The sequence below is a fragment of the Nesoenas mayeri genome, assembly GCF_963082525.1.
Source record: "Nesoenas mayeri genome assembly, chromosome: 18".
NCBI lineage: Eukaryota > Metazoa > Chordata > Aves > Columbiformes > Columbidae > Nesoenas > Nesoenas mayeri.
This window is the reverse complement of record NC_137566.1, coordinates 9,772,764-9,792,323: the sequence shown is the minus strand read 5'-3', so window position 1 is coordinate 9,792,323 and position 19,560 is coordinate 9,772,764. Positions and strand designations below refer to the sequence as shown.

At 46.6% G+C, this 19,560-nt stretch overlaps 2 protein-coding genes across 2 annotated transcripts; both read right to left on the bottom strand.

Moving 5' to 3' along the window:
• Nucleotides 1-1,055: 1,055 nt before the first annotated feature.
• LOC308047492 (uncharacterized protein) lies at nt 1,056-3,455 on the bottom strand. The gene is made up of 4 exons (XM_080356018.1): nt 3,302-3,455; nt 2,004-2,144; nt 1,551-1,822; nt 1,056-1,184 (listed from the first exon to the last, which is right to left on the bottom strand). The coding sequence occupies exons 1-3, from the start codon at nt 3,375-3,377 to the stop codon at nt 1,626-1,628; spliced, it is 414 nt and encodes a 137-aa protein (XP_080212144.1). The 5' UTR covers nt 3,378-3,455; the 3' UTR covers nt 1,056-1,184; nt 1,551-1,625.
• Nucleotides 3,456-7,156: 3,701 nt separating this feature from the next.
• Nucleotides 7,157-17,870, bottom strand: WDR5 (WD repeat domain 5). The gene is made up of 14 exons (XM_080355919.1): nt 17,746-17,870; nt 16,047-16,237; nt 15,143-15,251; nt 14,422-14,495; nt 13,419-13,508; nt 12,747-12,836; nt 12,114-12,197; nt 11,572-11,627; nt 11,377-11,423; nt 10,512-10,587; nt 9,971-10,004; nt 9,182-9,256; nt 8,885-8,972; nt 7,157-8,245 (listed from the first exon to the last, which is right to left on the bottom strand). The coding sequence occupies exons 2-14, from the start codon at nt 16,125-16,127 to the stop codon at nt 8,145-8,147; spliced, it is 1,005 nt and encodes a 334-aa protein (XP_080212045.1). The 5' UTR covers nt 16,128-16,237; nt 17,746-17,870; the 3' UTR covers nt 7,157-8,144.
• Nucleotides 17,871-19,560: the final 1,690 nt, after the last annotated feature.

Sequence of the window (19,560 nt, the reverse complement as noted above, 5' to 3'; positions counted from 1 at the left end):
AAGCCTCCTCACCAATTATCCTGGTCGCTGTTTGTTCAGGCGATGTGGATTTAGCTCTCCAGCCTCATGTGTAGCGTGTGTATAGGGAAAGATAGATTGCCGCTACTTTCCAGTATAAATCACATTCCTTACAACACTCCAAAGTAGCATTTTCAACCTCAGGGTGCTAATAGGATCCAGCAGGAGAAAGAAATGTCAGCTAAGTAGCGAGCTCTGTTTGGAGAGTGCAATGGAGCTGATCCACAGCCCCGGGGCAAAAGGAGCAATCCCAGGGCAAAGGTTAAAGAGTTCAGGAGCACTTCAGCCTATTTAATTGCAACAGGGCTCTTACACAGTGCAAGATGGATGGCTCGGGCTGGGCAAGGGGGGCAGAGAGGGGCCAGGAGCATCACCAGCTGGGGACCGAGGCAGAGGGGACAGAGATGGAGGAGACCACAACATCTCATCCCTCGCTTCTCCCCAAGATGCTATGGAGGTGGCCGATGCCACACCAGGACCCCCAACCACCAGCGCTGTCCTCTGCACTGGGATTCCGTCCCCAACCTCAGCCGATAAATGAGAATTTATATCCGTGGAGGTTTTCTTGCGAGAACTCAGCACAGTGCTGATCTCGACAGATAAATAACCAGTAGCAAGAATAACTCCAGCTGCCAAGGAAATGTTTCTTTCTCCCCTGAAAATAATACGGAACGTTTTAAGGGGAAAGAGGGGGAACTGGTTAATGTCGCTATTCCTGTCATTTTTACAGGATTTGTTTTCTGATTCTCTTTTGTTGTGAATCTTCAGAGTCTGAACATGTTTTGTATCAGCCCCAAGGTGCCTCTGCTGGGAAGGTACCTCAGATAATATTTTTAGTAGAGTTTTGACTTGCTTCCTGACACACATCTGATAAATGTCATCAAAAGCTGATGTTCTGCATGGAAAAGGTCTTTTGCATTATTTTTTTTTTTATCTAAAGAAAAAAAATCAGAATATAAATATTTCATTCATTTCTCATCAGTGCGGTTTATGCTGTTTCCCTGGTGATAAAAGCACAAGGCTGGATCTTGAGACATATGCATTTAATTCCCAGCTCTACCACAAACCCCCGCGATGACCTTGAACAAGCCACTGAGGCTCCGATCCGTATGGGATGAGAATTTTCTGTTAAAGCTCCCGTTTGGCCTCTTTGGTTGGGATAACGTCTGCAAAAAAACATTCATTTCACATGGGCAATACGTTCCCCACCACCCACCCATCCCTGGGACCCCACTGGGGGTGCTGCCCTGGGTGGGTGCTCCATCCCTGCACCCCAAAGCCCCCCAGGTAAGCTGGGGGGGTCCCAGGTGGCAGAACAAAGGCCGAGGATGCCCTCTCGTGGGAAGATGTGGGTGGGTGTGGGTCCCCCTGGTCCTGTGCTCGCCCTGCCCCAGGCTGGTGTGGGTACCCCCAGCCACTCTCTGAGTCTGGAGAAATGCCCCCTATCCTCTTTGGGGTGCAGCCATGGCACTGGGGCATCACCAAAACCCATCCAACACCTTTTATAGGGGATGGGAGGGTTTCCTGCTCACCTGTGAGAGCAGGGACAGGGACATCCCTGCTCCTGTCCCTTCCGAGGGCCCCATGCCCCCCCCGGCCTGGGGAGCTCAGGAGAGGAGCAGGGCAGCAAGGACACAGGGCAGGAGGAGGCGGCTGCCAGCGAGGCCGGGGGGCAGCTGGGGGTCCCGGGGGGAGCCGTTGCAGAGGTCGGTGTCGCAGCAGTGGATTCGGACTCCCGGCAGCTCCTGCTGCTGGCAGTGCCGGGAGGTGGCACAGCCGCTGGCCAGCAGGATGCCCAGGACCACTGCAAAGCAAAGGCAGCACGGGACATCAGGGACACAGGGACAGTTGGGGACAGGAGGACCGAGGGTGGTGCTCGGCCAGCCTAGCACCTGTGTGAAGGTAGCAAGGTTTGCTTTGGGGTGCGAGCATCACCAGCTCAATCAGGCACCCCCTGAAACGTGGGCTCCTCTCGACAGACTCACCGCTCTCCGTCTTAATGCAGAACCGGTGTTTGAAGCCCTGGTGGGAGTGGGAGCAGGTGATCACCTCCGGCTTAGAGCACCCCATGTCCACGTTTTTGGTGCCAACGATGATGTTGCAGCCATAACACTGGAGTCCGGACACTAAACAAGAACCATGTGAAACACAATTAGATTTTTCCAGGGGGAAAAAATACTTCAGCTCCTTCCTAGCTGCTCTCTACCGACGGCTTCGCAGCGCTCTCTGCCTCGCCAAGTCGCGTTAAGCATCAAGCCAGAGCCCGAAGCCGCCTGCCACTTGTTTACCCGGCGGCCCCAAAAATGTAAAAGCATCTCCCACTAGAGGTCAGTGCAAAATCAGAGATTAGCTGGAGATTTATGCTGGGATCTAATAGTGGGAACAAGGGAGCTTTGAAACAGGATTTGTAAAGAGAAGGTGAAACCTCCCACGTGTAGACATCCCCGAGCCAGGGCTTGGCCGTGCTTGGAAACAGCTTTTACCTGTTTCACCAAATTCCTCCAGTTTCAGCCACACTGGTGATAGAGTCATTGACACCCGAGGGATGGTTTCGTTGGTGTGGTTTGATTCGCACCCTGAACACAGTCCTGCTTTTATCTCAGGGTCTATTGAGTAGGCAAAACAACTCAGAAACACAAGGGAAATCCTCATTCAGAGGAACTCCGAGCCAATGTATCCGTGACCCTGGGACAGCGGGTTGGTGAGTGTCCCCAGAGCTGCGCACACTGGGAGCAGCTTCGTCCTTCCCTGCAGGGTCAGCAGCTGCGTCTGAGAGTTGTTTGCCCTAAACCAGAATGGGAATTAAGCCATTTCTCAGCTTTCTTTAAAAATAAAAACAAAAAGCCTTCAAGGGATATTAACGTACGTTGCTCAGAGTTTAAGGCAAACGCAATACCTGATCTCTGCGTTGATTAACCACAGCAACAGAAATCAGGTTGCACTCACTGTAGCCGTTAGCTTTCCCCACCTTGGAATGCTGACCCAGAGCCCTCCTGAGCCCACAGGGTTTTGGGGAGCAGGGTGAACACCCTCACACAGTCGGGCACAGGGAGCCCCTGGGGACCCAGCTCCTGGCTGGATTGCCCTCTTTTTGTACTAAACATGATGACATTTGCTCCATCCTAAAACCACCGCTGCACAGCTGCATTGCTCAGGGCAGGATTGTCCCCCAGTTCATCCCGAGGATAAACCCCACTTCAGCAACCAGGGTTTGGGGAGGACGCGAACAACCGTAACTCCAAAGCATGGGCGCACCGCACACCTCGGGGACAGCGGCACTTACCCTCTGGGAGGACGAGGACCACGGTCATCAGAGAGAGGATCCCATGGGCACCTCCAGGCATGTGTCCCGAGCGCATGGGGGTCAGCTCCCGGAGCTCCAAGGACAAACACCGGTGACTGGGGGAGTGGGCAGAGACCCCCCCCCTTTTCCCGGCTCTTCCCCCGGCTCTTCCTCCTTCCACCTGCGACCCCTCCACTGGAATAAAGGGAGATGCTCTCAGTGCAGCAGGGATGTGGCTGCTCCCCGCCAGCCCCGTGGCACCCAGTCTCCTTATCCCGATGCTTAATTTCTCCCTTTTCCTCTTGAGAATTTCTCAGATTCTTTCAGCTCACGCACAGACGTGAGCGCGTATGCGCTACCCTCGGTTATTTCTGTCCTATTTCCTCTGACCACGATCGCTTCCCATTAATACTACTGTGCAGCAGCTCTTGGAGAGAAATTCTCCCTAATCAAGATTTAGTTTTAAATCCACTTCGAAATCCTCTAATTCAGTTGGATTAGGCAGAAGGGGTTTGGGGAGATGTGTGGTTTTAGTTTTTTTTTTTCCCTCTTCTTTTTCCTCTCCGAGCTGCCACATCTTCACAAACAGACCCGCCGGCTTTCTGTGGCATTTTGTGCTATTTAAAGAAAGCAGGAATACTTTTATTAAAGAGAAGCAGTCAACTAATTTTAAATCCAAGGCTTGAGATTCTCTAACGTAACAGAGCCCTAGGGACGGCTGCTGGGTTAAAGGGAAAACCTGACTGAGGGAGAAGTGTGTTTGAATGTATGATATGCATTTGTGCACAAGGAAATAGTTGCCTTAATAAAGCAGTGAGAGGCCAAACAGGGCCAGCCCTGGGCTTGTGTCAGCTCTGGAGGGAAGGAAAAGAACCCAACTGTGATGGTTGTGATCCCGCAGGGCCAGAATCAGACGTCACTGGCTGCAGGATCAGGCCCCCAGACTCCTGCTGGCTTCCCCACCAGTCTCCCCACAAACAAAGCCCCAGCTCTCTGTGGAACTAATGGGACTTAGAGAGCTAATGCTTACTAATAGGAGAGCGGCAAGCGAATGCGTGGGATTAAAAAATTAAGATGACAAAATAAGCTGCTTATGTAGCCCATCCAGCAACCGCCTGCTAGCGGCACCTGAAATCCCCCCCCAAGAACCCCCACTGCCAGACACAGCTCCCGGCCAGGCAGGGGCCTGGACCTCATCTCCACACAGCATCTTCATTAGCAAGCACACTTGTTAATATTTCACCGGGAGGCAGCACAAGCTTGTCCAAGTACGGGCATCTACAGCTCAGGACGGGCAATTAGCACCTCGGAGAATTGCCTAAGTAATGCAGCTCATTTATTCAAATCGCTTAAACCACCCACGGTGTCTCACTTGCCTCAAAACAATGTGATTATAACAAATGTCTAACACAGCAAAGCCTGAAAGCCTTGGGGAAAAGGGATAAAACACAGGAAATGGGATTGATTTAAATGCATGCATAAATCAGAGCATTCAATAAAGACAAGAAACTAACTTTTAATCCCTTAATAAAGTCATCAGTGTCTGGAAGGGGCAGCCAGGAGCAGCCTGGGCAGACCTTCGCAAAAGGGGGAAAAGTAATAACAATAACCAACCTTTTTCACTGCTTCCACATCTGGAACTAGTGTACGTTTCTTTTAACTCATCATTACTTTTGATGCAATTTTAGAGGGATTTATCAGCCCGGGGCACCGCAGACACGTTAGGAAACAGCCTTCCTCCCCTGATGGAGAAAAATTTGATTAGCAAATCCTCCAGTACAGTCATGTTCCCACTTAAACCTTCGGGATACCCAGAAAGACGGCTAAACCCTGCACAGATTAGACAGGCTCGCCTGCAAATCCTGCTTTAGAGCTCATCCCTGCGGCAGGCTGAGCCCAATGCACGGCACCGCCTCCGCCGGAGCCGGGACTCGAACTTCTGAACTCACTCCCTCCTCTGGTTCGTCAGGGCGGGGTGAGCGGAGGGCGGAGGCTCAGAGCCAACGGCAGGGGGCAGTCAAAGCGGATTGCGAAGCGTGCGCTCTGATTGGCTGAGGCTGATGAATATATTAAGAAGGCGCCCAGAGTGCGCGTTTTCGCTATTTTGGAGGGATTTTCGTGGTTTTGAGGAAGGCTGCGGACATTAGAGTAAAACGGTTATATTAGGATCAGAAAGTGATGTCAATCTGAGAAGGAAGAAAACACAAGCTGTTTCTCACCCTAACCACAATAGAAACAGTAAAACAGAGGTTTAAATATCGCTGGACGCAGCACTGAGACTGTGTTGTATGAAAGGAGAGAAGGTTAGCACTCCCCTTGATAAGGATGGAAGAGGCCCTTGTGGCCTATACAACACGCATACGGTTAAGGCACTGCCACCTACTTCGTGGCATCTAACCATGTTTTGTCATTCTTGTGATTTTTTTTCTCCCCCCAGGAGGATCAAACCCCCAAAGTTCAGCTCCCCTTCGTTTCTTCACACCATCTACTCCTTTTCCTTCAGCATAAAACCACCCAGCAGAGCCCCAGGGTGACACATTCCAACCCCTGTCAGGCTGCATCCAACATAAGCAAAGCTCCATCTCTCTGACTACGGAAGAGTGAGCCAGCCCTGTCATCACACAGACCTCGTTTTCAGCACCCTGCTTTAGGAGATTAGCTAATCCTGGCTGCCAAAGCACCGCTGACATGCCAGGCTGGATATAACTAGAGCTAAGTATGGCTCACACCACCCAGCATTGTTCCCAGGTGGGATACTAGAGACTTACACACAACCTTTACAAAGGTCAGCTAGAAGAGTAGATCCTTTACATCAAAGCCCTTCAGAATATCCTTGTTCAAGAGATTTCGCACGGAAAGCATCTCCCTCTGCAGCTATGAGGGCAGGGGAAGCTGTGGCACAGCCACTCACACCAACACATGGGAAGTGCTACACTACAAAATGTTATTGAATCTACACAAAAATGCTTTGCTGGAATAATAGACCATTATCTCCACACTGAAAAAGCAGCAGAGCGACATCTTGCAATTGAAAAGTTTCATTGGAATGCCAGGAAAAGACTGAAAAATTCATGAAGTTAAGAAATTGATTATTTCAGCAGTGATGCTCACCAAGTCTGGAGACATTGTGTGCTTTCCTGGCGGTAACAAAAAGCCTCAAAAGACAGTGGCATTGCTAATAGCCATTTTAGCACCAGCTCAACATGAACTCTCTATTTTGAAAAGCTGTACCTCATGCCTTGCAGCTGTCTTCTTCACTAAGGGTAAGTGAGACAGTCTCCCAGCAGCCACCAGAAGAGGTTTGTTCTGCAATTGATTTTCAGTTATCGTCAAGCACGAGGCCAATACAAAAAGAAAAAAAATTGATTTTTGCTTCACCAGGAATTAAACATCCCCTTAGAGCAGAGCCCTTTAGCTGCAATAAAACCTGTGCTCCTTAAGAATTGCATTGAGGCACAAGAGAAACCCTGGGTCAGCCTCCCAACCCATTCTGCACTGAGGGCAGCAGGATCAGGATTCCTCTCCCCTCAACTAAAGGTCTTGGAGGGTTTGTACCAATGTTGCCTCTGATAAGATATTCAGTTCAATCCTCTCACTTACTTTAAACAATGTCTGACTTGAGTTATGCTCCTCTTCGTGTTCTCCCCAGCAGGTGTAGAGCATCAGGCTGCTCCTCCTCCTCCCTCCTTCACCCAACGCAACTGCTGCAGAAGTATTTCCTTCTACAGGTGTTTTTAAGGGAGGCTTCTTTGGGACGCAGACACATCACATTAGTACAACTCTTACCACAAGCATACACATAAAATCCCACCTTTTTATTATGGCATATGGTATTTTTTTTTTGGATGTGTAAATACCACACGGGTATGACAAAAAGGGAAAGAAATACCAACGCTGAAATAGATATAGAGTCATGCCAGTAGCAATACAATTTCATACGATGGATTTTCAAGATACAAAAGTCTGTTCTTGGTTTTGTTTTGTTTTTTTTTCTTTGTACATTGAAATAACTTTACAGTGATCTGTGAGCTCGCTTTATAACCAGAAGAGAAAAGAAGTCAAATATGCTGAGAACAACTACAAGCAGGATTCATTTTAATGGTTAACAGAACTGTAACTTTGCTCTAGAAACAGCATCTATTAAACACACGTAACAAGAGGTAAGCAACTATACAGAAGGTAAGAGGAGATTTCACCACAGGAATAAGTTGGGGCGGGAGGAGGGAAATCTGGAACTGTACGGTTTTATTTGGTCACAAAGTTTGAGCTGAGTGTTTAAAATGAAGCACCCTTAAAGATGCAGGACTCCTATTTAAAACAATACAGAAACTTCCCAAGAGACTAGAACCTACATTCTGGAAAAAAAATATAATAAAAAATAAAAATTAAAAAAAAAAATTAAAATTCAGACATTTCTTTAAAAAATTCCACACATCTCTATGCTTGTGACTGAACTTACTGTTACAAAGCAGACTGGCAGCTCTTCCTTACCCAGCAACAGTGCCCAGAAGTAATGCCACCATAAATACAGTATCTTTGGGGTGTCCAGAACAAGGCTGACACTTCTAATGCAGTCAGAACCATCCGTTTGTCTGTCAAGAGATCAGGCAAGAAAAGGAGACACTGCATCGTTTTGTTTGTTTTTCACCACGTTGGCCGGTTCTAGCAAAGAGCCAAGACGTTTTCTTTGGGCCAAGACTAACAGAAACCACTTTATCAAATATTCTTCGGGTTTCCCGCCAAACTGGATTTATTATTCTCATGTGGATTTTTCGATATTTTTGTGGGTTTTTTTTTTTAAAAACACGTTTTCCTGACAGTCTCTGAAGTGATGCTGGAACGTTTAACAGTCACTCTTCCACAGTTTAATTGTTTTGTCGTTTTCTAGTGCCGCTGACGCGATGATGTTTTCTGTCGGGTGACAAGCTGTTGAGATGACCACATCTAGGCAAAAAGACATACAAATAGCATCACTTACAGCAACGGAATCTGCGCCATTCCCAAAAATGAACATGTATCGCTACTACATTTAAAACCAGCATCACCATGTTAGTCTGTAGCAGAATTTCAAACACATTCATAAGTATTTCCCAACTATTAACACCTCATGAATATATTTAACTTTCCATTTAGCCGTAGCTTTATTCAGCACTGTAGACAAGGGAAGCAGCAAACAATCATTGAAGCTTCAAGAACATTTTAAAAGGCCTCATATTCATTCTGAAACTGGTTTATTTAGAGGGAATGCTGTTTAGAAGCATTTTGCTTCTCTGTGAGAGGCAACAGCAGCAAACACAAACTGAGAGCACATAGTTGGAAAGTGTTTGACAGGCTTCAAAATGCAAGAACTCTCCAGATTCTTGTTCTTCCTCACTTTACAAGTTAAATTCTTTGCATTTTATGCCAGAGACAGCAAATAAAACCCCGGTCAGTTATTTCTTTCCATGTAAGAAAAAGCCAGTCAAGAATTTATGGGTCTGACAGTCAAAACTAAACATCAGAGAGAAATCGCTCAAGCTAAACCCTTATTACAGGCTGACATGAGGGATATTCCATCAATAAAAACAAAATCCTCTTCCGCACCTGTGTGTCCTTGTAATTTCTGTACAATCTCTTTTGTCTGAAGGTTCCAAATATAAACCAGGTTGTCTTCTGAACCGGACACGATCCACTGGAAAGCAGAAAAAACACGGTTATTTTCATCTTTCTCCTCACCTACATCTAACTGCTATTACTCAGTAAACATTTCATTGCCATCATATGAAAGGGAATGCCCAACATTATACAACAAAGGAGGTTTCCATTCCCAAACTGTTTCTTCTACAAAGAAAAGCAGGAAAAAACGCACATTGGTAAAAAGCATCTCAAAGAAACACCAACCTTTCCACCGGTAACGGAGAAATTGGCAAATATGCAATACTTCTCGTTTTTGTGTCCTGTGTACGTCTTCAGGCACTAAAAGCAAAGAGCCACAACACATTAGTACAGCCAAGAGGTAATTTTTCCCAGTCAAGGACAAACTCTCTCGGCAGAAAAGACTAAATAGATCTGCCTGTGTTTCCCACCCTGCCAACTTATCTGGAGGATGCAGAGGACACTTCTGCCCTACAACACGGAATGATTTTGAAGCGGGGAGGGGAAGCCCTAAATCTGTCATGTTAGCACAAGAAAGAAAACATAAATTTATTTTTCATAAAGGAAAAAAAGCAGAAATACAGCTGGATTTGTCTCAGGGCACCACAACACATAGAATCATAGAATGGGTTGGAAGGGACTTCCAAAGGTTGTCTAATTCCCACCCCGGCCATGAGCAGGGACATCTTCAGCAGCTCAGGTTGCTCAGAGCCCCGTCCAGCCTGGCCTGGGATGTCTCCAGGGATGGTTCATCCACCACCTCTCTGGCCAACCTGGGCCAGGCTCTCACCACCCTCAATGTACAACATTCCTTCCTCATGTACAGCCTGAATCTCCCCCCTTTAGTTCAAAACCATCACTTCTTGTCCTACCACAACAGGCCCTGCTAAAAGTTTGTCCTCTCCCATAAAAGAGTACTAACAACTTTTTCTATAGTATGCATAAAATGTTAAGCAAGTTTAAGAAGCACGTATGAAATCCAGATTTCCCTATAAGCTTAGTTAAGCCTACATAGTGAGGGAGGATTGTTCGTACCTTTCCTTTGCTGTAGTCCCAAAGTTTAAGAGTGCTGGAAAACAGAAAAACAGAGGTTTTAGTTCTCAGAGTTTTTTCATCTCACAATTTTCTAGTAACAGAAAACGTTTCTCTATACCAGAGTTCTTTAAGCCTACATGCATCAGTGTAGCCTGGCTGCAGAATTAGGAGTTAGTTAACTCCAAAATATCAATTTTACTGCCATGCCATTCATATTCTCCTCCATAAAATAGGGTATATTTAAGTAATTTCCCAACACCTGCAAGTTTCTTTATAAATAATGACCATGTAACTTAGGGACATGATGGGCAGGATAACAGACACATCACAGCGAGAGAGGACAAGGTGGTTTGGCACAACACCTTGCAGGCTTTTCAAGTTTGATACTATATACAAACTCGTACACTCGTGTAGTATAATTACCATGATAGCTAAAAGCAGCAAAATAAAGTTTTAGCTGATACCCAAGCAGTTCAAAGTCTGCCGGTTTTTCTTTGGGTTTTGTTTGTGGGGTTTGTGTTTGTTGGTTTTTAACACTTACTTGTCCAAAGTTGCAGCTAGTATGTATTTGCCATTTGGGGAGAATTTCACAAAAGACACAGGAGGGTTATCATCATCTACGGTGAAGATAAAAGAATATCAAACAGTGCACAGCTGTACTGTCTCATTGGTAGCAAATTTCCTTTGACAATAATTTGTTAATTGTTTCACTGAAATGAGCTTTCAGTCTTCTTGGTACTTGAAGAAAACAAGAGGTGTGATTGTTTCAGTAATTTAAAAAAAAAAAGGATATGAAGCATTTTTCTCTCAAACATTTTCAATAACCCTTTGTAGCTGAACTGCCCTTCCTTGCATCAACACTCAGAGCAAGACTGCATCTCTGCCCTCTAAAAATCACTATATTGGAATGCACGCCACTGATTTGCAGTGCCATACAACTTGCTTATGTAATGCTTCATAAGAATATGAAAGACCAAGGCACACAAGCCTAACGGGGGGTTTCCTTTCATCAGCAATGTCCACAAGATGCATGTTGCAATACAAACAGGAAGCTTGTGTAGTCACAGACTACCCGTTTTTGTCAAATCCAACAGCACAATCTGCTCTGTCGTTCCAGTTTTGAAAGGCTGCACAACAAGCACGACACGGATGAATGGCAGAAAATTGCAAAACTCTATTTTTGCCCATTTATACTACACAGCACTCAAAGCTTAAGCAAGTTTCCACTCGTGTGAGAGGAGAGGCCCTCTCATTGCAATAGCTCAGAGGACAACTATGAACTAACAGAATAGTAAGAAGACAGTAGAGCTTAAGGAAGCCACTGTTCACAGTGATGATGCAGAATATCTACGTTACAACTCAACAGCAAAGAGCAGAGCACAAACAAGAAGTATATTCCTACTTACCAATCAGTGTTTTCAAGCACTGGCCTGATGCTGTATCCCAGATTCGACTATTAAAAACATACAAGAACAATTACTATTGCTTTTGAATTCTTTGTTCCAATTTTAACATTACAAATACAAGCTTTTTTTAAAAGTCTTTTTCATTTTAAACGCAAAAGGTTTGAACTGTGCTGCAGTCAAGAAACAACCACTTACCAGAGTCCATCATAGCTACTTGACACTATCAGGGATCCATCACGATTAAAATGCACCTGTAACATTGCAGAAAGGGAAAAATAAATTTACCCATCTTCACAAAGATCAAATTTTTAAATCCCACTGAAACAACTTATCTGCCACTACTGACACTGCAATTCATGGGGATACAAGCAGGACTGCTGTTTTAAAAACTAATTGCTACTAACATTGATTTGTAAACATGAAGTATCTTCCACACAAGGCAGAACAATCATGTTACAACAGTCATGGTTTAGCACACTTGAGGCTCGAATTTCTTTTCGTTAATTCCAAAAATACTAAGAGTTGAACACCTTCTGGTTTTTCTTCATTTGAACAGACATTGCTGTATTCCAAGCTCATAAATGAGTGAACAATCCCCACTGGTAAATCCCCCCCAGCCCATCCACAACCCTGTGCAAGGGCCTGGTAATAAGAGTTGGAGCACAAATCCCCTTCTCCACAGAGGCAGGAGCTCTGCTGAACAAAACAAGCACGTTCACTTATTGGAAGGGACTTACAGCTGAAACCGGGTCAGAATGCGCAGGCAACGTCTTGAGGCACTTCCCTGTCTTCACATCCCATATCCTCACGCTTTCGTCGAACTGAAGATGGAAGGAATGTACAAGGTGGTTTAGCGATGCACCTTTAGTTGAGGCGTGCGAGGGGTCACAGCTCGACCAGGAGCACGTGCCTCCCGCCAGCTGCCCTGCGGCTGCGAGCCCAGGACACCAGCATCACGCTGTTATTTTATATGACGTTCAAGTCTAGATTCTGATCACTACACTGACACAGCAAAGCATGCATCAAGATCTGACCCAATCTGCAGAGTTTCCAGGTGATTAGAAGACATACTGTGAATTAAGTTATAATTTCTAATCCCATAGATTTTAAGCTCTATTACAAATTCTGTATTATGCTACCTATAAATTGTACTACATTCACTCCACTTGTAGAAATCCTAAGCCATTCTAATCATAAATTCTGTGCTATACTAATCATAACACTCTGTTCGTAAAGCTTTAATAGTAACTATGATTGTAGTGCCATCATCGTTCTGCAAAGGATCCCTAAAAGAACCTCCCTGTCCCCTTAGTGTTGGGTACCAGGGGTGTGCAGTATTTGCTTTGCACAAAGAAAAATGAATCACTTACTGATCCAGAAACGATGAGGTTCGACTGAGGGTTGAAGTTGCAGCAGAAAACGTAGTTACTGTGCCCTTTCAATGTCTTTAAGCACTTACCCTGAAACAAGATTTAGCGGAGTTAAGTACATAGCATCCTTCAGCACCACAAGATAATCTGCATTAGGGTTAATCACTGTGCAGCACACAAAGCAGCCATGTCTAACCCCACATTTAGATGGGCAGGGAAACAGCTCCAGCAAAACAACAGGAAAGAAAAAAACCCACATTTTTAATGACTGCAGCCAAGATGCAAACTCTTCAGGCCACTCAGGAGACCCAAGTGGTTTAACGTACCCAACCAAAATTCAACCAAATTATCCCATTCTCATTATAACAGCACAAAAGGGAGAGGAAAAGAAGCAAAAATCAAATGAAGCTATGATAAGAAGTCCCCAAAACATTTAGTCCAACAGGCTGCTTTCAGAAGTGAAGGCAGCGGTTTTATTGCCACCATAAGGCTCAAGGATTCTCAGAAATAACCAGAATCCTCAGAGTATCTGTAAATATCCCCTTAATTCACTCATCCTCACAGCCCATTCAACCAGCAACTCATTATAAGCAGGAAAGAGTGAATATTACCCAAAGGATTAACATTCCAATGCTGAAGAGAAGGAAGGTAAATAATAATTTCTGCCCTTACCGAGCTTACATCCCATATTTTGAGAGTTTTATCATCAGAGGCAGAGACAAGAAGGTTGGAATCTGATGACCAAGCAACATCAGAGATGCCCTAAAACAAAGAGAAACCATCCTCAGCTCTGTTCACCACCACAGGAAAATGGAAAACACAGACTGCATATGATATTCACAACTGAAGCTTGAAAGAAAATTCAGCATTGGGAGCTGGGAATTCATTGATTTGATGGGGTTAAGAGCTCCTCTGGCACTTGTTCATTTTCAGCTGAGCCATATACTCCAAAAACATCAATGGCTTGTTCACACAGCTCTGACTGTGGCCACCAACACCCTCTCTTGGAATTCATAAACACTATGCTATATGAACTAATGAGTTAGTGGCTTCTCTTCGTGACAAATGACTCGCTCTTTATGGCTCGAGTCCCTAAGGGCTGGAGAAGAACAAGATTCTACTGGTTTTTCTTTTGGTGAATCTTCATTTTGCTTACAAAACTTCAGCACGTAAGAAACTTCAGAAAACAAAACCAAAGCGTTTGGGAGTTTGTGTTTTCATCAGAACTGTGCAGAATGAGTAAGTGTCATGTTTATGTAGGCAAACCCACAAGAAATATTCAATGTCCTTAAAAGGCAAGCCATTCTGCTCCATTTACAAAGGAAAGAGAGAACAGGACACAGTGCTACAGTTTACAGGGACTTCCACCCAAGAATGAGCTGCTCCGTATTCGAGGTGGGTGCTCCTGAACTGGGGATGCCAGGCAGTGTGCAGGCAGGTCCAGCATCGCCAGCCTGCGCTTCACCCAGATTTCCAGCCCAACCTGCTATTATTCAGCAATTCCAGTCTTAGGCTGTTGTGCAGGACTTTATAAACAAAGCAATGCTAAATGAGACTGAAGAACAAGCCTCCTACCCAAGCCAAACCAGCCAAGAATGGAAATTTCTGGATGAGGAAGAGAAAGCAAAATCCTTTATGAGTAAATTCACATGCACAGTGATCTCCTCATACTCACCAGTTTATGACCAGATATTGTTTTTTCAAACTTGCCATCATACGCTCCCCAAATTTTAATGAGTTTGTCAGCAGCTGGAAAAGAATGTGTCAGTTAAGATATTAACAGCACTAACAGATAATATTAACTACATCTCCATAAACACTGGGGTTTTCTCCCTTCCCAAGCAGGCCTAAGTGTATAAGGTAATATGTAACCATAAAGAACAGTTTGGTACAGGCCAAGCTGCAGCAGCTGAGATTACATAAACTGCCTGGAATGCACAGAGTCTCCAGCCGCTTTAGTTTCCCTGATGACAACTTGTGTTTCCACTTTTGTTTTAGATCGCCAGTGGTAAAAGCAGGGAACGCATGGGAAGGCTGAAACGCTTTTGCCCAAGAAGAACAAAAATTACACCACAAGCTGGACTGAATTAACGCCTGCAAAAAAAGCAAACCTATTATCCATGTTAACTGGTAAAACACGACAGAGAAAAAGGCTGATATTTGCCAGAGGTAAAAAGGGTGGGAGAGAGGGAGGGACTTTCATGAGGACACTTGAACATAAAAGTTGATTTATATATGGCACGCAGCACTGGTTTTACTAAGGCTATTTGCAGTTAAGCCAAAGACCTAAGTCATTCCCATGTCATTCCCATCTAATGAAGGAAACGCTACAGACAGAGTTCTCCAAGGTCTACATTTCCATGTTTTAGATGAGATAAAAAGCAAGCAATACTTACAGGAGCTGGCTAGCCACTCTCCATTAGGACTAAACTTTACTGATGAGACTGCCTTTGTATGTCCCGCTAACGTGAACTTTAGAGCATAGTTCGGTTTTACTGGCGCGGGCTGTAAGAAAAATATGTATGAATAAATTCCAAATGTAGTATCTCAACGACAAGCCCTGTATCCAGCTGGGTCAGTACACAGCAATGGACCGCATGACTGTTCACCAAAACAGAGATTCTAGCATTTTTTCCCCACTCCAAATGCAATAAAAAACAAAACCACAAAAAACCACCCCCCCTTGCTGCACCAACTTCAACCCCAGCACAAATTCCACCCAAGCCAGTAACCAAAAGGCAAGAGTAATCCCAATGAAAATAATACTCTTGGTACTGATCTGTGTAGTGCTTTTATGTCTTTGCAGGTTTCTCATCATGAATCAAATCACAGACCAATTCCTCTATATCAGCCATAATCTCGGGTTTTTTTCCCTCTTTGTGAAGTCTCCACAGTTAGACAGTAACATCTCCTTTGAGCATCTGCAGGCTTTAAAGAATCTGAATAATGACTGCTTCCCCACTTTGCAACAACGAACATGGATTCACCAACCTCTAGGCATTCCGAGGATACAACCAACCTGCCTTTCTCATGCCAAACAGACAAGAAATATTCCATTAGCAAGAACTTGCACTAAACCAAAAAAAACCAAACCCTAACACGACAAAAGGGGCCACACTCCACCCACTTTTCCCATCAAATCCTCAGCACATTTTCAGCTCGAGATGACATCAGAAGCAGAAACCTGGAGAAGCTCTTGGTCTATGTGCAAATTCAATTCTGTAATTCTGGTTTTTAGTTGAATATGCAGGTAGTTGCCACGTGTATTCACACGGATATTGTTCGGAGCCCCACACACACCTTGCTCTGATTGGTTGAGGAGGAAGGAGTAGATTGTGTTTTGGTAGATTCTGCATCTGGCTTCTTTTCTTCTGTTGCCATGGTTCTGGAGCTGGCAAATGAGACTTATGGTGCTTGAAGGGGAGAATGAATGTGCTGCTTCAAAAGGCAGCTCTTGCCACGGAGAGGAGAAGCGGCGCTGAAACAGAAACCTGGAAGAAAAACAAAATATTCTCATTAGCTGTCAAAAAGATCCTCAGCAGCTAGAAGAATGAGATTAGCCTGACTGCAGGTGCCAGAAATCAGTGTGAAAAGCCATATTCTGTATCTGTTTAGCAACACAGGAGTATTTTAGGCCTTCAGACCCACTTATGTGCAAGACCAAGAACCCAAGTCATGGCCTTTTATCACTTACTGCAAAGCAGAATAGCTTTAGGTGTAGAAGGGTTTTCATATCATACTCCCCAAAATGCTTCTAACACGTACTCATTACACAGTAAATACAACAGTTTGTACAAAAGGTGAAAAAAAACCACAGTCTGAGGTCTTTTTTTTCCACATTTATTAAGGAAGAGAATACAAGATCATAACGAGCACAAAAAATAACCAGCATTTCCACAGCTTAAGATCCTACTACATCTTGGAATGCAAGTATTTCAGCCTCAGATTTCCCTCCTAAACAGTCTGAGCATCAAATCACACCCTTCTCCACCTGAGACTTTCTCCTGACTCAAAGCCAGCCCTGCGTTATTCTCGCCAGACTCGCTTTCTGTAACAAAACCTGCTCAAGCGCTGTGCCAGTGCTTGGTAATCAGGGCTGATGCTGCAGAGGGAACAATCCCCATTGCAGCTCTGCCACACTTCAGCTTAGGAACGGAATAACCTCCAGCTCACACTGTATGGATTTGTCTTCAAGTACACTCGCAATATCCCACCACCGCTGCCGTTCATTTTGGGGGTGGCAGCAGATTTGGGAGCAACGGCATTTGCTCTTCCAGTGACTAAGTGGCATTTCAAGCATCTCCTTCAAGCGCTACCAGCTGCTTGTCTGCTTTAACAAGCCCTCTCCACAGCGTGGATAAATCACCGGTGGCGACGATAAGAAATTGAAAGTTTCCTAATGCAGATCAGACCCTTTTCACCTGGAACTCATTTGGCAACTTCGGCGAGCTCGCCCAGCCCCGCCTGCACCGCAGCATCGCCCCGTACGAACCCCAGCGCCCGCGGGGGGGACGCGGGGAACCCGCAAACAGGCGCCCAAGCGCCGGCGCAGCCCCCGCCGCCGGGCACGCGGTGCCGACACACCCACCGGCCCGCAGCGCCACGGCCGCCGGCTGCAAACGCCCTTTCCCCGCCACGTTTGGGGAGGTGGGAGAGGGTGCAGTTCCCTGCGGGGGACCCCAAACTTTGGGGGGTGCAGGGGTGTCCCCCCCCCCCCGCCCCAGCCGCAGCCCCGCTCAGTTGCGGAGCCGCCCGCGTGCACGCGCGCCCGCCCCGCGCGCGGGAGTGGGAAGGCGGGAGGGTGGCGGCGCGAGGCCCAGCGCGCGGCCTCCACGAGGGGAGGGGAGGAGGGGGGGGGGGGGGGGGGGGAAGTGGGCTCCGCGCGCTGCCTGAGGGGAGGCGGCGCCGCGCGCGCGGGGAGAACGGCGGTGCGGGAGCCCGGCGGTGAGGAGATGGGAGAGGAAAACGGGCCGCCCCCCCGCGCCTCGCGGTGACTTACCGGGGGGAAAGGGGGAGGGAAAAAGGGGGGGCCCGGCGGCGGTGCCACCGCCTCCTCCGCGGCGAGGAGGAGCGCGGCCGCAGGAGGGGAGGGGAGGGACGCGGCGGCGGCAGCTCCGGGGCCGCCAGGCGGGGGGAATGTATGATGGCGCATGCGCGGTCCGGGCCAAAGGCTGCACAATGCCGCTCTCTCCCGGGAGCGCTACGGCAGGGTCCGAGAGCCAAAAAGCAGCGGGTGGGCGGTGCCGTAGCGGGGCAGGCGGTGCCTTGAAGGGGGTGGGCGGTGCCTTAAAGGGGCAGGCGGCGCCTTAAGGCGGCAGGCGGCGCCTTTCTCCGGCCCAGCCCTCCTTCAGTTTCCCGGGCTGAGCGGCAGCGCTCGGCGGGAAAGAGGCCCCGAGCTCCGTGCTGTGCGCTGTCTCTGCCACGGGTGAGGCCGCCCTGAGGTGCTGTCCTTGTCCTGGGTGGCTCCATGTGGAGCAGGCGTCGAGAGGAGCAGCATCCAGGGCCCTGCCAGGCATGTGGTGCAGAGCAGGGCTGGTCAGGGCCCCATCCAGCCTGGGGGACGTTGCCGTGTAGCACAGATCACGCCGGGCACCCGCGCTCAGGTACGCAGCCGCTGCCACGGCTCTGCTCCCATCCATTGCAGTTGTTAAAAAAGGGTTGAACCCGACTGCAGCAGGGTTAGGTGTCGGTGGGTTAATATGCACGACAGCACCAGTACTACAGATAAAAACCGCTGTGAAATTCACAACGCACTAATGTGTATAACGCATGAAGCTGATGGATGAGCCATTTAACGCTGTAATATTTGCTGGGGTGAGACTGTATCCAAGGTGGTTCTCAGTATACCGACGCACAGGGGCCCTGATTCAGAAAAGCATTTACTTTTGATTCACGAAGGCCAAAAGTTAAGCATGTGTTTAAGCGCTTTTCTTGAGAGCGGTGCTCTTTTCTGAGCCTATTCCGCATAGAACACGTTACAGTCTGCTTTCAGTTAAGAGGGATGAAAAGGAGGAGACGTGTCATTTGCTGGCCCTTTAACACAGGAAGATCTTAGGGTTCCAAAAATTCTAGTGGCAGCTGAGAAAGGAAAAAAAAAGCTGAAAAGAAAAAGCTGTGGTGCAGTGAGGCCAAAGCTCTTCCCCTACTGCCTGCAAACCCACAGCAGAAGTCTGGAGAATTAACCCTCCTGTCTAAACTCGAGGAGGCAAAATGTAAACAGAGTTACAAGAGCTGCACCAGCCCCACAACAGCGTTAGGAAACAAATCCAGTTAAGTTTCTGTTGCTGGTTCTTCCAGATGGTTTTTGCCTGAAGTTTTCTTTATTTTAAAAAAACAAATACAAAATAAAGAGCACAAATCAAATCAGCAGTATAATGCTATGTATTATATAACTTCCCTGTGACAGGGATAAGGTGTTTTTATGTCTTTCAAGTTGGAGATAAAAGTTTGTATTTTGCCTCTCAGTGTCTGCTTTGGAAGTTCTTCCCTAATATTTTTGGTTTATATTTATAAAATATATATGTTTGTATAAAATTTTTTTCCTATAGTGAATAACAGCTCTCTGAAACTTGAAAACGGTAGCCTCAACACAAATTAATTGTAATCTTAAACAACCCCTTAGCCTCTAAGTGTCCTGGATTTTTTTTTAAAACAAGTTAAAGTATGATAAACTCCATTTGGCAAAGCACTTGCTCACGTGCTAGACAGGGTTTTTGACAGCATGGCACTTTGCGGAGAAAGGCAGCTCAGCGTGCAAGGGCATTTTTTGGGGACTGCATACCGTGAGTACCTGGGGATTTGCACAGACAGCCCA

Coding starts and splice junctions, on each gene's coding strand:
- LOC308047492 (XM_080356018.1), bottom strand. CDS start 3,377: ATGCGCTCGGGACACATGCCTGGAGGTGCCCATGGGATCCTCTCTCTG. Junction 2,145..3,301: donor GGTCCTCGTCCTCCCAGAGG/GTAAGTGCCGCT, acceptor GTTCTTGTTTAG/TGTCCGGACTCCAGTGTTAT. Junction 1,823..2,003: donor CTGCATTAAGACGGAGAGCG/GTGAGTCTGTCG, acceptor TTTGCTTTGCAG/TGGTCCTGGGCATCCTGCTG.
- WDR5 (XM_080355919.1), bottom strand. CDS start 16,127: ATGGCAACAGAAGAAAAGAAGCCAGATGCAGAATCTACCAAAACACAA. Junction 12,837..13,418: donor AAATATGGGATGTAAGCTCG/GTAAGGGCAGAA, acceptor ATCTTGTTTCAG/GGTAAGTGCTTAAAGACATT. Junction 10,005..10,511: donor CTAGCTGCAACTTTGGACAA/GTAAGTGTTAAA, acceptor TCTGTTTTCCAG/CACTCTTAAACTTTGGGACT.